At 40.8% G+C, this 16,413-nt stretch overlaps 1 protein-coding gene across 1 annotated transcript in view; it reads right to left on the reverse strand.

Moving 5' to 3' along the window:
• GNAL (G protein subunit alpha L) overlaps window positions 1-11,188 on the reverse strand; it is a 349,295-nt gene extending 338,107 nt beyond the window's left edge. Inside the window, exon 1 of the mRNA XM_075062930.1 lies at window positions 10,366-11,188. Coding sequence (XP_074919031.1) covers window positions 10,366-10,834 — 469 coding nt within the window. The 5' untranslated portion in view covers window positions 10,835-11,188. The remainder of the gene's footprint in view (window positions 1-10,365) is intronic.
• Between the last annotated feature and the right edge of the window lie 5,225 nt (window positions 11,189-16,413).

Consider the following 16,413-nt stretch of genomic DNA (forward strand, 5'->3'; position numbering starts at 1 on the left):
ATCAGGATTGCTACGCTACATTCCTGGAGCAGATGATGTGGGCAGTGACCATCTCTAATTGAAGATGAAGTTAAAGAGAATGAAGAAGGTTTAAAAAAAGAAAAAGAAAAAGACTGTCGACAGCGCACAACTAAAAGATCTAAACACAACAAGGATGCAACATGACTTCTATGACAAGTTAATACAGATACCATCAGAAAAAAAGAGAAAAAAAAAAAAAAAAAAAAAAAAAGGAGGGTAAACTAGAGAAACATTACACTGAAGAATAGAGAAAGCAGCCAAATCCATCAATATGACACTCAGAAGCCTGAACTGACCAGTACAAGACTGAAATGGACACTATACACCTGAGGGTGCAGGAGGATAATGAAGGGAAAAAACCCTGCCATTTGTCTTATGTAATTCCAAGCATATCACGAGGATGTGAACAATAGTAATAGCCAAGGGTATCCCATTTTTAAAATGGGACAAGAAACAACAAGCCCATAGCAGGTTCAACGTTTCCAGTCAGACACTTACAACAACAGCATATGCCTGCATTTTGTAGCACAAATGTCCAACATTTAACCAAAAAAAACCAAAAAAACAACACACCAGAACAACCAACTTCACTCATCACTGATTGTGTGTAGTGGATTTTTGAAGCTTGAAGCCTCTGACATGTAGGAATGTGATATTCTAGAACACTTCTGAAGTCGAGGCAGTCAGCACTCCTGTTGCAAAAATCTATTTTACATTGCAAGTATCTTAATGCCACACATCTGATATTCATGGACCTTCCTTAAAGAAATCTACAGACTTCATTCTTCCTACTGGAAAAACCTTATTATCCTATCAAAATGTGTCAGAAATGAGATATGGAATATATTGCATATATTACCAAAGATTTTCTCTTTGAACGTTACATTAGAAAAGCTATGCAGAGAGAATCATGTTCTGATTTATTGCACACATTCTCAAGCTTCTTGCTTATCTCTACTGTATGTACTAAACCACACCATGAATGGAATGTTTTCCTTCCTCACAGTTTTAAGAGGCCAGTTGGACAATGATCTTGAATTTGTTTCTCAGAAGAACGTTTCCTTCTTAGAGAGACACTATCAACTTAACCATCCCCAAACTTTTGTTTGAAAGTTTCACATCTGCTATAAAATTTCAACACCCAATATAACTAGAATTGAAAGAAGTTACCAAAACACACCCTATTTCCCCCCCCCCAATTTGTTTACTTTGTGTATTTAAACGTTATGTAAAAACCAGCTTCACTATTCCCATGTATAAATTATCAACCAGATGTTAAGAGAAAAAGCCTTAGAATTAAAAAATAAAAAACAAAATCAAAACAGGGGTTATTTAGAGTGTTTTGGTCATAGCTGGAATTTTTGGTGAATTTAAAAACCATTTATGTTGATTGTCTCCTTTAACTTCGTCTCAAAATCACTATCAAACATTTACACTGGAAGATATTACCTAATGTCATGCCTTGATGTTATTACATTCCAAGACAGGGTCTTGTCTTTTGATGGTTTGCATGCAAAGACTAATCATCACACAGGCAGACACAAAAAATTCTGAGAACACAAATACAGAATTTAATACTACCTGTCAGTTCTGATCCCACTCTCTGAAGCCTCATACAAACAGTGAATTCTCTGCTTCGACAATCTGCTTAATGCAGTTTAAGAAGAGAGGAAAGTATCTTAAATCCCTCACCTTGTAACTTTACAGTCTTATGTGCAGAAGCAGCATAAAAAGGATTTTAACATATACATGTGCAATATTAAAAGAATATTAATCACTGCTGATCAACTTGCTTTGCAATAACATTCTTAGAGATTTCACCCTTCAGTGCCTTGTTTTCAACTGAGAAAACATAAGAATGAAGTATAAGCTATGGCAGATGGTAAATATTAGATTGTCTCAAATAATTGCTCTACAAAGGCCAAATTCATTCCTGATCTAGAGCAACTGATGGAAGTAAGTGGATTTACACCAGAACTGAATTTAGACTCAACTTCCTACTTCCCTTCCACACCCTGTGGGTTTTTTTGGTGGTTTTGGGGGGGGGGGGGGAGAGGAGGGAGAAGGGGGGATGAAGGCTAAGCCTCTTATTGTCTTAAATAATTTTTGTTTTAACAATTTTCTTTGGGCACTAAGGTAAGATGTTCAATCTCATAATGCTGCAACAAACAATTACAGGTCATGAGACAGAAAACAAGCTTGTGACTGACAGAGACCTTCTGTCTGTGGAATTAAAGACATACTGCCTGGTATTATTGTTCTATCAAAATGAATTATTTCAGCATTTCTATCTACAACATTTAAAAAAAACCTAAACAATTCAAAGTTGAAAATTTTATTTACTGCAAAGGAGGACTATCACACAATGCAAAGAGGGATTATTGTTTGCTTTATTTTAAAAAATGCTAATGAAATACATTCTCTCCTTGATAGAGATATGGCTAGAGAAGGGGATTGAGATTTTAGAATTTTAGTACTGACCCTGCCATCATCTCCAGTGTAATCTTGGTTAAGAAGCATCTGTTCTGTGTCGCAGTTTACTCATATTTAAAATGGAGTCAATACGTATAGAGCGTGAAAAATACATTCATTCTGGGTAAAGCAACAATTTCTTCAGCTGTTTGTTTCCTTTTAAAGAATACTTATTTCTTTATAGGTGGAAATCAAGCTTTCTAAATGCTAAATGATGCAATGCTAACTTCAGCTGACTACAGACAACTCAAGTGCTTCTGCTCAGGACTTCAGCATCAATAGAAGGAAGTTAGCAAAACTGGCGAGTCTCATTGCTGCTACTCAGAACCTAGGGACTGAGCAGAGCTGCTAAAGAGAATCATTTCAATGTCATTTTGCTGCTTGGGAAAGCAATGATCAGCAGCAGAGGCAAACAAATAGAATATTCACAGACATACACCACCAAAATAAGGTTGAAGGAAAGACTGAGAAAAGATATCCTATACCATTGCAGTCAGGAGGTTCTGAGGTTTAGGGAAGAGGAAAAGAAATTATTCTTTCCTTACACCACCCACGTGATGCATCAAGTTGTTCAAGTTTATCAGGTACCTAATCACTAGAGGCTGATAAGAATGAACCATGGAAAGCACTCTAATAAAAATTTCAGCACTTCCTCTTTTCCACAAGCTGGCCAGGATGCTGAGTTTCTCACCAGAGAATTGCCCTGAAAGCTTACTTTAATTATCTTTCATATCAATTTAAGTCTAGAAGTTGTATGATAAAATTTCTGTAAAACCCTCTCAAAAATGTGGTGCAGTTTAATTTATGAAGTGTGATGCTAGAATGAAAAAGGCACTATGGAGTATTATAAACATTACAATTTGGACATATCTAGAAGGAAAAATACATGCATGATTGAAATACCACATGAGGGCCTCTATTAGACAACTGAAAGTTTTTAAACATACCTTAAAAAAAACAAACCAGCACTCTTCTCCTGAATCATTCTTCTATAACTTGTAAGCTTGATGTAAATTTACATCCCAAAACACCCCCTTAAATATTTTAAACCCACTTTACAGTCTTAGCTTCTGAAAACTATATAAAGAGCAATACAACAGTGCATCAGATTTTCATGCTAACTTATAAATTCTACCAAATGTCTATTTTGATATTTTTAGGAAATTACTATGCAGAGGTTTGATGATAGCATAGTCTGATGATTGTAGGGTCTCTCTTCAGAGCAGATACACATTCTCCAAAACTTACTGCTCCCTTCCACATTCACTAAGAGTGGAGAAGACTTAAAAAAATAGAATATTTTAAAAAAGAAAAACAGGAAAAAAAAGTTTGAAATAGGTTAATAATTAGGCAAGAGTTGACTACAAGTAATCAGTGGCCAAAAGCAAAAGAGAAACTAACAATGGTTAGATCAAGAATCAGTTTCAGTAGCTTACACAAATAAATTAAAAAGAAACTAAAATCATGTGCACCTATCACTGTTCTGAGCACACTGCTTACTGGCTTTTTTTTTTTTTTAAATCTTTAAATGTGTCTTTTCCAGGTAGGTTGTAAGCTCTTCTTCCCTCTTCTCCTGTGTTTGTATCACACTTAGCATAATGTTCTAAAGTACAGCATTTGGTAAGATGTCAGAATGACATGAAAGATTTGGTTGTTTTAAGCGCCATTTGCTTTAATATGATAGTAAAATACATAAGACAGACCTTTAACTCAGAGACTTAAGAAATTCTGTTCCTGACACTTGTACTTCCAGGTCTATATTATAATTGCCTACATACAATGGGTCCTGAATCTATCAGCACAACACAATATGATAATTTGTCTAGTAACACAACATTCAGTGCTCTGACAACAAGAATGTGTGATTGATATTCCACAGAATGTCAGATATGATGCTTCAATTAATTTGGTTACAGCACATGCTATCACTTTCTAGTAGTACAGAAGTTTACTACAAGCACAACAATAGAGTCAGAGAGGTTTTTAAGCAGGCATGTACTAGAGGGGCCAACTTCTGGCTTAACAATAAGAGTCCACACCTATATTTGCACTGAAGAAGAGGGCGGACAATTACAGATTTTAAAAACAGAGCTTTTTTAAATTAAAATATATATATATATATTTTTAATTTCATATTTTCTCTTTAAAAAGAAATGTTTAAAAATTTGAAATTATGACAATGTTAAGATCTAAACTTATTTTAATCATTTAATTAAAAAATGCTGCAGCTAAAACCCCCATCCAAATTTTAATGAGCTAAAGGGTGATGCTTTTTTAATTATGTACAGAATTGAGGGGAAACATCTTTAACTTCTGAGGTTAACTCAAGATTTATAAAGCTAGCACAACGTCAGGTACTGCATTAAATAAATATCTATATTATTTTCTGTCTTTACAACTGAGTCAATACCGGTATTTACATTTTTTCCAAATGTAAGTGCTTTCAGTTTCTGTTGTGCAGAAAAGATTCTTCCTTAATTACTTGGTTTCAGTTTAGCTAACAGGTGCAAAGAGAACCTTTTCTTCATTTGGATTAGTTTCCTTCAAAGCTGAGGAATGAATTCAAGTTGAAAACCAGAGAACCCTGTTTTTGCTCTTCCAGTATATGACTAAAAACTGGGTGAGAGGTGATGACAGTTACTAGTCAGCTAGCTGGGGTCTAACCGATTGCCATATTCAGAGTTGGGAAGGAATTTTCTCAGATGAGCTGGGCAGAGACCTCAGGGTTTCCTTTCTCTGCAGCATAGGGCCTGGGTCACTTCCTGGTCTGAACTGGAATGAGGGCCTGTCTACAGAGATGCTACCTACATGGATGGAAGAGTTCTCTGGTTACAGTTGCCAACCCTTCAGGACTGTCCTGGAGTCTCCAGGTATTAAAGATTATGTCATGTGATGAAACCTCCAGGAATATGCCCAACCAAAACTGGCAACCCTATCCCCCCACATCAGCATAAGTAATCCACTTCCTGAGACAGTAGCAAGGTCAACAACAGAATTCTCTTGTCAGCCTAGCGCTGTCTACACTGGGGGCTAGGTTGGTTGAACTGTGTCGCTCAGGTGTGTGGATTTTTTCCACACTCCTGAGCAACATAGTTATACCAACCTAATTTTATAGTGTAGACTAGGCCAAAGTGGTGAATTCTCTGCAACTTGAAGTCTTTAAAGTCAAGATTTGAGGACTTCAGTAACTTAGCCAAAGGTTATGGGTGAGTGAGGTTCTGTGGTTTGCAATGTGCAGGAGGTCAGACTAGATGATCATGATGGTCCCTTGCGGCCCTCAAGTCTATGAGGAGAGCCCTGCATAGATGCAAAAAACTGTATCCGCACCTGATCTGCAAACACTGTCCGTGGATATCCCATGGATGTAGAGCAGATATCAACAGATTTGCATCTATCTATGAGATTTTAAAAATGGTATTTAGGTGCCCAAAAGATATAGATTGGATGGCTAACTCTCATTGATTTTGCTGAGAGTTAGACAGCTATGCTATTTAAGCATTTCTGAAAACTCCACAAGGCATCTATCTGTATCTCTGGGCACCTAAATACCTTTGAAAACCTGGTCCATGGTGACCAGAAACAGTCCATCAATTCAATACCTATGTCAATACTATTGTGTAATCAGTTTTAAAACACAAAATCCATTTTGATCAACTTTGTTTTCTTATATATCCAGCTTATTTATGGTAGTTTTATGTAACTAAAAAAATCCAGTGTTAAAATGCTGCTTTTGTACATTTTTAATTGGACGTAAATTGAAATTTAAACACGGCTTGACAAACACCCATAAAAATCATTACCTAGTAAATAAGCAATGCACCATTCATCATTCTTTTTCAAAAGTAAAAACTGATCATCTGAATAAATCTATATAATTGTTTTAATAAATGTGTATAGATATAATGTATTCTCCTGGAAAGTAAAAAGTACCACCATCTTTATTGTAAAGGCTATATTTGGTTGTAAATCAGCATGTATTAATCGTTATGCTGACCAAACAGAATGAACTTACTTTAGAAGTAACTTACTTTAGTAGCCAGAAGCTACAAATGCAAAACAAGATTAAAAGCAATAATTTAAATCAATGTTTCCAGCTTGATTAAAAAATCTCTGATTTAAATCAATCCACTTTAGCAAAAAAAACAAAAGGTGTAATTACAACTGTTATTTTAGAGCAACTTTATGTGTCAATAACCTCTTAGAACAATGAGGTGAGTGAGAACTCACAGCCTTCAATTCTCCATTAATGAAGTAGAAATGGAGAGCAAAAGAGATTCTGTGACTAAATAACTCAATAAACATGCACAAATGACTAATGGTACATAAAAGAATCAAATTTAAAGTTCTATTTATAAGTTACTTTATTCAGTTACCAATCATAACATGCCTAATTTAAAATAAAATGGACATCACACAATGTGTCTGAAATTGTATATAAGACATCTTCATAGAGTCAAAGTTTAAGGGTAGAATGGACCACCAGATAATCAAATCTGACCTCAGGTACATTACAGGCCACTAAACCTTGCACAGCCATCCCTGCAGTCAACCCAGCAATCAGAATTAGATCAAAGTATTATAAACCGCAGGAGACAAGCTATTATGTGCCACGGGCAAAGAACAAGAGGAACTGAGGTGCACCAATGCATGAGCCCTCCACAATGGAGAGATATGCCCAGATGATCCTACCCCACAATCCCAAACACAGTTTCAGAATTATACATTCCAGTTTCAACTATTAAAAAAAGATGATGAGTTTATCTACAGAAAGGCTCCTAGTGGCCATGATTTTTTTCACGATAGAAATGTTAAACACATACAAGATTTGTAATTAGAAAAAAAATTAAACATACATATTTAAGAGACTTTCAGTAGTCATAATTTACAGAGCCAGACAGAAGTCTCTGACTGGTTTCAGTTAATTTCTTCTGTGTTAATGATTTTTGCATAAAATAGGGCTGCATGCCTCTAGTGCAAAATGTACATAAACTTTTTTTTTATGTATTGTTTTGAATATGTGAAGAGCTATATAAAACAGTTTTTATTTATTTTATTCAAGTTCAGTTTGGCAAGTGACTTATCTCTCACACCTTTTCTCATTTTTGAATGATAGTGACCCCTTAGAAAGTCATTAATTTAAACCCTGATCTTGCAGCTGGTTCCAGCTCCATGATCCCTGCATTTACATGGAGGAACAAGGGGTTCACAGGTGTGGATCTCATTAAAGGGCTCAGGAGTTAATGTTAAAATGAGATACCTAATGCATTTGTTCAGAATTATCAAAGAAAAAAAAAACACAACAGAAACCCTCCTATTATCTCTAAGGGGCTTAAACAATTTTCAGACTTTTTTAAAAACAATACATGATTACTATAAATGAAAGAATAGGGGAATATATTTCTCTATTTTGTTTGTTTCCCCATGTATATCTGACAGAACTTTGTATTTAGCCACTGTAAGGGTTTGTCTTGTATAGGCCATTTCCTTTTTATGTTGATCTTTCACACGGCACAAGACAGTATTTTTTTAAATAGGAAAAGGTGAATGTAAAAGCAAGTATCTTGGTGAGGGGACATCAGGGACAGGAAAAATATATAGTTGTTTTAAAGTAGGTCATATTTCAAGTTGATAGTGTCCTTTTATAAAAAGGATTTTCTATCCAGACAACAATATACAAGGAAAGAAGTTACAATATATCAGACAGAGCCTGAACAATTTACTTTATATATCTGAAAAAATGTTTTGCCAGTTACTGTTTCTCTGATATACAGAGACTTTTTAAAAAGCTGATTTTTTTCCGTTATTTATTTAGACATATAAACTGCTCTCACTTAATCTTTGCTGCAGTAGCGATAGTAACACAAGGCTCCTGCACCTTTACCTGTCCCACATGAGGGATGAGACAATACCACTTTCTTAGGCCCAGATCCTAAGAGATTTACATACATGCTAAACTTTACATGCTGCAAGTAGTCCCCTAGACTACAATGGGGCATCACAATGCATAAAGTTAAGCACATGCTTAAATTTTTGCTGAATTGGGGCCTATGACAGCAATACATCACCCCTCTTCCCTAACTTGAGACAGGAAGAGCTGCAGATTAAATTGCAATTATTATTGAGGTTTTTGAAGTGCTGAGCTAATATTTTTAGCATACGTAGCAGCTCAGTGGATGTGGGAAGAGAAAAAATTGTATTCTTCTTGAAGAGCTTTGGGTCTCTCTGGTCTACTATTTTATTGCCTCCACATTACAGACCACACACTCACTTCACTTATTTGCTAGCAATCTTTTGTTCAATGGCTCTTTAGAAGCAGGCCACTGCTCAGTGACAACTGCTTCTTCTGTCCACATTGGTATCAATCACACTGTTTCACAGATTAGAAAAAAAAAAAACCAATGTATCTTAATAGGATATAAATTTTAAAGCTTAAGCATTAAAGTTGGACTGGTGAAGTGTGGGGTACGGGCCACTTTTATTTTTATAGAGAGTACTGTATTCCAAACAGCAGGAATTTCTCCCTATAATTACCAGCTTTGCTACATATTACAAAACTTCCAGACAATAACCAAGTCTGCAGTTTATTTTTAGAATTTCAATGACTGTTCTGGTAAACATGAACTAATGTAAGGAAGTATCTTGGAGACTGCCATATTACATTGTTTTGTTCCCCCCGCCCCCTAAAGTGAAATGAAGGAATCAGTTAAAGTACAGCTGTATAAATAAATATACCAATCCGCACTCCGTAATGCATGTAGAGATCCAAGACAACACATATTTGTATCCCCCTCCCAAAAAAAATCTGTATTTCAACACTAACAGAAATTAGTGGTCACGCTCAGGAGGCACCCAAACCCCTTTCCTTAGACTATTAAAAAAAACCAAAACAACAACCCTGCAGTATGACTATTCCATTTCGTGCAGGACATTAGATTGTATTAGATACACTTACAGTATACAAAACACAGGTATTAGCTGGGATTAAGCCTCTAGAGAAGACTTAACTAATCTCTGTAACGAGCAAATGGCAAGCTGCACAAAGTATTTCCGAAAAAACAAGTCACCTTGCAGGGCTGTGTGTTTTGTTTTGGGGTTTGTTTTCCCCTTGAAAATAGGTAAGTGAACCACTATCCTTGGAACAAGTATATGGTAGAGACTATACATACCCATACCGAATTACTTGCCCTCATATGCTCTAGCACTTCCCTAAAATAACCAGTCCATATTTCCTAGCGTTTCAGCAGTCAGCCCATTACGAGCTCCAAGCCCGTACTACCACTTCCTATTAAGCCATCAGTGGTTCCACACAAGTAGCAGAGAGGAGGCTCTTTGACAGATCATATTCTTTATTCAAAGCCATTTTCATCTTCCATGCATCTGATTTTCGAATTCCTGGGATGCCAGCACAAGCGCCGTTTACTTTTCGGCTAGACAACACAGACACACACACACCGCATACCACGCACACCACCACCTCCTCCTCCTCCCAGCTGAAAATGAAGCCTGCTCGTTTCAGTCTCCACATCACTTCTGCTTTGCTGCCTGGGTGGAGCAGCTCGCCTTTTATGGGGCTAGTTACAAATCAAATTCTACATTGCAAAACCATTTCCAGATCCTGGGCTGTGGGACACAGGGAATGGGAAGAAAAGGTGGAAACCTGGCTGGGGGAGAGAGAGGGCCACCAACCGGGGGCAGGGGGGAGGGAGACAAGGGGAAGCAGAGCTGTGGAGAGAAGAAAGGGGAAGACGAAGAAGAAGGACGAGACAAAGGAGGGACTATGGGGGACGCCAGAAGGGCTGGCTGGGAGCCCGGCTGAGCACCTGCCGGCCGGGGGCTGCGCGGGGGCGGCCCGGCTCCCCCTCACACACGTACCCAGCAGCAGCAGCCGGTGCGTTTGCTTGTACTCCCGCTTCTGCTCCTTCAGCGCCCGGTCGATGCTCTTGCTGACTTTCCTCGCCTCCTTCTCCGCCTCCCGCTCCTCCAGGCGCAGCTTCTCCCAGGGTCTCTGCAGCGCGGCCGGCTGAGGCGGCTGCCGGTGCTGTTTGCCGCCGCCGGGCTTGGGGAGCGGCTGCCGCTCCGGGGCCGCCCCGTTGCCGCCTCCGTTCTGCAGCAGCAGCGGCGGCGGCCCGTCCGCCTCTCCCCCGGGCTTGTCTGCAGGGTGGAGCGAGCCCCCGGCTCCCGGCTGCCCGCAGCAGCTGCCTCCTCGCGGGACCCCGAGCGGCTGCTGGGGGGGAGCCGTGTGCTCTGCGGGCTGCTCGGGCTCCGAGGCGACGCTGGAGATGGAGCCGCCTCCGCCGGGGTCCCCAAAGAGCCGCGGGCGCAGACTGTAGCAGAGCCCCATGGCTCGGAGCCCCTCTCGGGGACGGTCTCTAGCGCGGCAGAGCTGGCCTCAGCGCTCGCCGCTGGCCCTGCGCAGCCGGGGTCCGGGCGGGAACGGGGCAGCGGGGAGCCCCTCACGGCCCCGTCGGGCCATCTTGCATTTTCCTCTCCGGCTCCAGGCGGCTCCTCAGCTCAGATCACCTGACACGGAGCTGCCACAGCCGCCGCGTCCACCTTACCGTAAATACCCCAGCGCAAGCCCACCGCGCAGGCACAGAGCGGCGGGGAGGGGAGGCCCTCGGCCCACACTGACAGGCTCACAGCCATCCCCTCCCACAGAGCCTGACAGCTATCCCCTCGCACGTCACAGCCCCCACCGGCTCCCCACACACACTGCCCGCTCCTCCGCGCTCAGAGCCGTCCTCTCAGCCCCACTCGTCGGCTGTGTTATCGCACAGCTCAGCCCTCACACACACAGCACCCTATATTCCCCCCACCCCCTTCCATTGCCCGGGACAGACACACCCTGTGTAAACATCCACCTCAGACTTTTCCCCCTTTCTCCTTAATACACGCACCCCTCACCCCTTTCCATACACCCAGAAACCCTCTGTCAACTTCCACCCCTTTTCATACACCCAGACACCCTCCATCAACTTCCTGTCCTTTCTTATACACACACCCGTCACCCCTTCCCGTACACCCAGACACCCTCTGTCAACTTCCACCCCTTCCCGTACACCCAGACAGCCTCTGTCTACTTTCTCTCCTTCCTTCTTTATACACTCACCCCTTCCCATACACCCAGACACCCTCTGTCTACTTCCTCTCTTTCCTTCTTTATACACTCACCCCTTCCCATACACCCAGACACTCTCTGTAAACTTCCTCCTCAGACTTATCCCCCTTACTCCTTTATACACTCACCCCTTGCCCCTTCCCTTACACCCAGACACCCTCCATAAACTTCCTCTCCTTCCTTCTTTATACACACACCCCTCACCCCTTCTCGTACACCCAGACACCCTCCATAAACTTCCTCCTCAGACTTATCCACCTTCCTCCTTTATACACGCACCCATCACCACTTCCCGTACACCAGACATGCTCTGTAAACTTCCTCCTCAGACTGATCCCCCTTCCTCCTTTATACATGCACCCCTCACCACTTCTCTTACCCCCGACACCCTCCATAAACTTCCTCCCCAATCCACCTTCATCACTTACACACTCAGACATCCCCCTCAAACCTCCTCACTTATCCAAACACACAGCCATCAGCTGCCCTTTTGTCACAAACCCTTCTTCCCCCACCCGCTCATATATACAACCTCCATCAGCTGCCTATACCCTCAAAACCCTCACCATGCACAGAAACAGGACTTCTCATCCCACACACCGAGCTCTGCCCCCAACAGCTGCCTAATAAGGTAAAGCCATTAGAGAGGCTGGTTGAGACATGAACCATTTTATCCTTAACAAAAGATAGAATCATCACCCACTATGATAAGCATCTATCTCAAATCTGGACCTTAGCGTCCAAAATCTGGGTGCTTACTATGGACTCCCCCAAGCTTTCTACCGGCTTGGATCTTATCTCGCTGCCACCATCCGAAGTTTTTCCAGGGTTTCGGCCCCCTCTCGGGTTCCCCAAACCTTTTCTTGGAGAACCCCCTCTCTGGTCTCCCCAACTCCCCCTAGAGAGACCCCCAAGACCCAGAAGTCTGAGTCTTACCGGCAAGGGAAATACCTCCCTTCCCCCTCCTGAGGCAAGCCTTCAACACAAGGGAACAGAGATAATCCTACCTCTTTCCCTCCCACCACTCGCTGGTGCTGCTGAGCCCCCCTCCGTAGATCTAACAACAAGAATCTCCTTCCTTGTACCCCTGTCACAGAGCTAGACAGGGCTCTGGGCACAGAGATTTCTATCCCCTTGCCTAACTAGGAAAAGAAACTCCCACAAGTTTTAAAAATAAAACTTTATATAAAAAGAAAGAACTCACATATAAACTAAAACACTGCATTAAGAGATCAATACAGGGATATGGCTTATAAGAAAATAGGAATAAACAGTCTGATTTAAAAGATAGCCAATTTAAACCAGTCCAGCAAAACAACACACATGTAAATACAAAACAAAGCATATAACAGCCTATTGCCTTGCTACCTTTGTACTCACACTTTGGTAGACGAAAGTTAGAAAAAAGATTGGAGTTAGAAGAAGAGCTGTTTCACTCCATAGCCGGGAGAAACAAAAGACTCAGAGTCCCCAATTCCCGCCCCTGACTTTTAAAAAATCCAGTTCTCTGATTGGTCCTCTGGTCAGGTGTTTGGTTCCCCCTTTACAGGTAAAGAAAATTTAACCCTTACCTATCTACTTATGACACCCACATACACTCATTCAAACAATCCCCTCATACAGCCACAAGCCACCCATCTCCACACTCACAAGTTCCCATACACTAAAACAAATCCTCCAGTCATATACATGCTCAGCTTCCCCCTTCACACAGAGTAGTTATGGAAAGGGACTTCAGACCTGCTGTTGCTAGAAAATAATGGAGAAAATACATATTCAGGTTTGGTCTCTCTCTTGCTCTGTACCCAAATGTTAATTGTAGTACTCTACCACAACTCATACTGCTTCAATTGCTGTATAGGGATGGATGGCACTTAAAGGCAGGCTGTGTCATACTGAAATATAATGGTGGCCATACACATAAGAAATCTTGGACAAAGAGACTACTTTATCTTCTCATTTAATGTTACAAATGTCAGATATGCTTTGTCCCAGCTTCCTCCACTCTGTGTGCATCCTCCACATCTCAATTTTCTACTGTAATATTTAGTGAAATTTTCCATCTGCCTATTAAGAGACCTGTTTGTGTGGGGGTAGGAATAATGTTTCTAAATTACAACACTAATGGCATAGGTAGAATTCTTATGATAAAAATATACCTTAGAGCGATTTATAGTATTAAATAGGACCTCTTGATTTGTTAATATCTGCAATATGATAGTAATGATTCTCTATACTGGCTAATAACATTTCTCTAGACTTTTTAGTAACCTTGCAGCAGCATGTCAATTTCTTGGCATGTAGTATTTTCCCTGACCAATAATATATGAACAGACAACACTATTTATAGCCTTTTTTATTAGGAAGTGCATGAAGCTAGTGTCTCTATATTCCTTACTGATAAGACCAAGTTGGCAACAGTTTTTAGTTTTTGAATAAGAGAAAGGGAAAGATCTTTCATAAATACAACTCCATGTCCAACAATTAAATGAACATCCCTGCCAATATATATTTAGGAAGCATTTATAGTCTTGCATTATCTTTCACTGGGAAAAGACAACACACTGCCATGAAAGAACTAGATCCTTGTAAAACTGAGAAAGAAGGATTCCATCCTGCACTATACAAACCAAATTTTGCCATTGACTTCCATAGTAATAGTATCAGGGCCCTCGTAGACATTTGGCAGTAATCCCACTCACAGTATTGATCCTTGCACCAAATGAGAACATCTGCCTTATCATCTCAGAATGGAGTGCACTCATTTCTGTTTCTGTTACAAATTCTTAATATTTCACATTTATTATGTGGTTCTTTCTTGCAGTTGTTTTCAAAGGTACATGACCAACTATATGTCAACAACAGAAACTACTTCACCCATCACTGAAATGCAAGTATATCTAAACTGGAAATCAATAGGTGTTTTAGCAGTCCATAAGAGTACACCGCATTTTAGGACATAAAGTTGAAATTACAGGGGAAATTTCAGTGAGCAGAATGTAATTATCCAATATGGAATCTGGCTACCTGGGAGTAATACCCCTATACTAGCTAGTGTTATTATATGTTCAATGACCACAGCTTGCCAATACATTGGTTTTGTGTCTCCTCCAAAAGATGGACGAAGGGATTTATAGAAAAAAGTACTATTTCTTTTTTATATCTATTTAAAGTAAGGGCCCAAATTAAGGAAGAAAGGTGCCATTTGAGGGTCCACTTGTCAATTCTTGACTTCACTAAAATTGACATAACTATCACATGCTTAAAGTTAAGTACAAACAAAAATATCTGTGGGATTAAAGGGTTACTTTTCAAATATGAAAGAAAATTCCAGAGTCTGGTAAAATTACTCCTTGCATTTGCCCACCAAAATGTCCTCTTGGCCTAGGATGAATATGTGCAGATCCATTTTCTAAGTGGAGTAAGTGAAGATCGGAGCACTTAAATCAGGGGTTCTCAGATTTTGGGGTGGAAGCTGACAGCTCATGACCCTCCCATGTAATAACCTCTCAACGCCCTGAGGGATCCGACCCCTAGTTTGAGAACTCCTGATTTAAGTGATTGGACAATTGGAAAAAGGCAAATATAATGCCTATTTTTAAAAAAGGGAAGAAGGAGAATCTAGCTTCACCTGAGCCCCCGGAAAAATCATGGAGCAGGTCCTCAAGGAATCCATTTTGAAACACTTGGAGAAGAGGAAGGTGATCAGGAACAGTCAACATGGATTCACCAAGGGCAAATCATGCCTGACCAACCTGATTGCCTTCTATGATGAGATAACTGGGTATGAGGAAAGCTGTAGACATGATATACCTTGATTTTAACAACACTTTTGATATGGTCTCCCACAGTATTCTTGACAGCAAGTTAAAGTAGTATGGATTTTAAAGTAGTATGGATTGGCTAGATCGTCAGGCTCAACATCCCTGTCTAATTGGCAGCCAGTATCAATGGGAGTGCCCCAGGGGTCGGTCCTGGGGCCAGTTTTGTTAAACATCCTCATTAATGATCTGGATGACAGAATGGATTGCACCTTCAGCAAGTTCGTGGATGACACTAAACTGTGGGAAGAGGTAGATATGGTGGAGGGTAGGGATAGAGTCCAGAATGACCTAGACAAATTGGAAGATTGGGCTAAAAGAAATCTGATGAGGTTCAATAAGGACAAGTGCGGAGTCCTGCACTTAGGACAGAAGAATTCCATGCACTGCTACAGGCAGGAGACTGACTGGCTAAGCAGCAGTTCTGCAGAAAAGCACCTAGGAATTACAGTAGATAAGAAGCTGGATATGAGTCAATGGTGTGCTCTTGATGCCAAGAAGGCTAATGGCATATTGGGCTGCATTAGTAGAAGCATTGCCAACAGATCGAGGGAAGTGATTATTCCCCTCTATTTGGCACTGGTGAGGCCAGATCTAGAGTATTGCGTCCAGTTTTGGGCACCCCCACTACAGAAAGGATGTGGACAAATTGGAGAGAGTCCAGTGAAAGGCAATGAAAATGATTAGGGCCCTGGGGTACGTGATTTATGAGGAGAAGCTGAGGAAACTGTGCTTATTTAGTCTGCAGAAGAGAAGAGTGAGGGGGGATTTGAGAGCAGCCTTCAGCTACCTGAAGGGGGGTTCCAAAGAGGATGGAGCTAGGCTGTTCTCAGTGATGGCAGATGACAGAACAAGGAGCAATGGTCTCAAGTTGCAGTGGCGGAGATCTAGTGTGGATATTAGGAAACACTATTTCACTAGGAGGGTGGTGAAGCACTGGAATGGGTTACCTAGGAAGGTGGTGGAACCTCCATCCTTAGA

Source organism: Chelonoidis abingdonii, chromosome 2 (genome assembly GCF_003597395.2).
Source record: "Chelonoidis abingdonii isolate Lonesome George chromosome 2, CheloAbing_2.0, whole genome shotgun sequence".
Classification (NCBI taxonomy): Eukaryota; Metazoa; Chordata; order Testudines; family Testudinidae; genus Chelonoidis; species Chelonoidis abingdonii.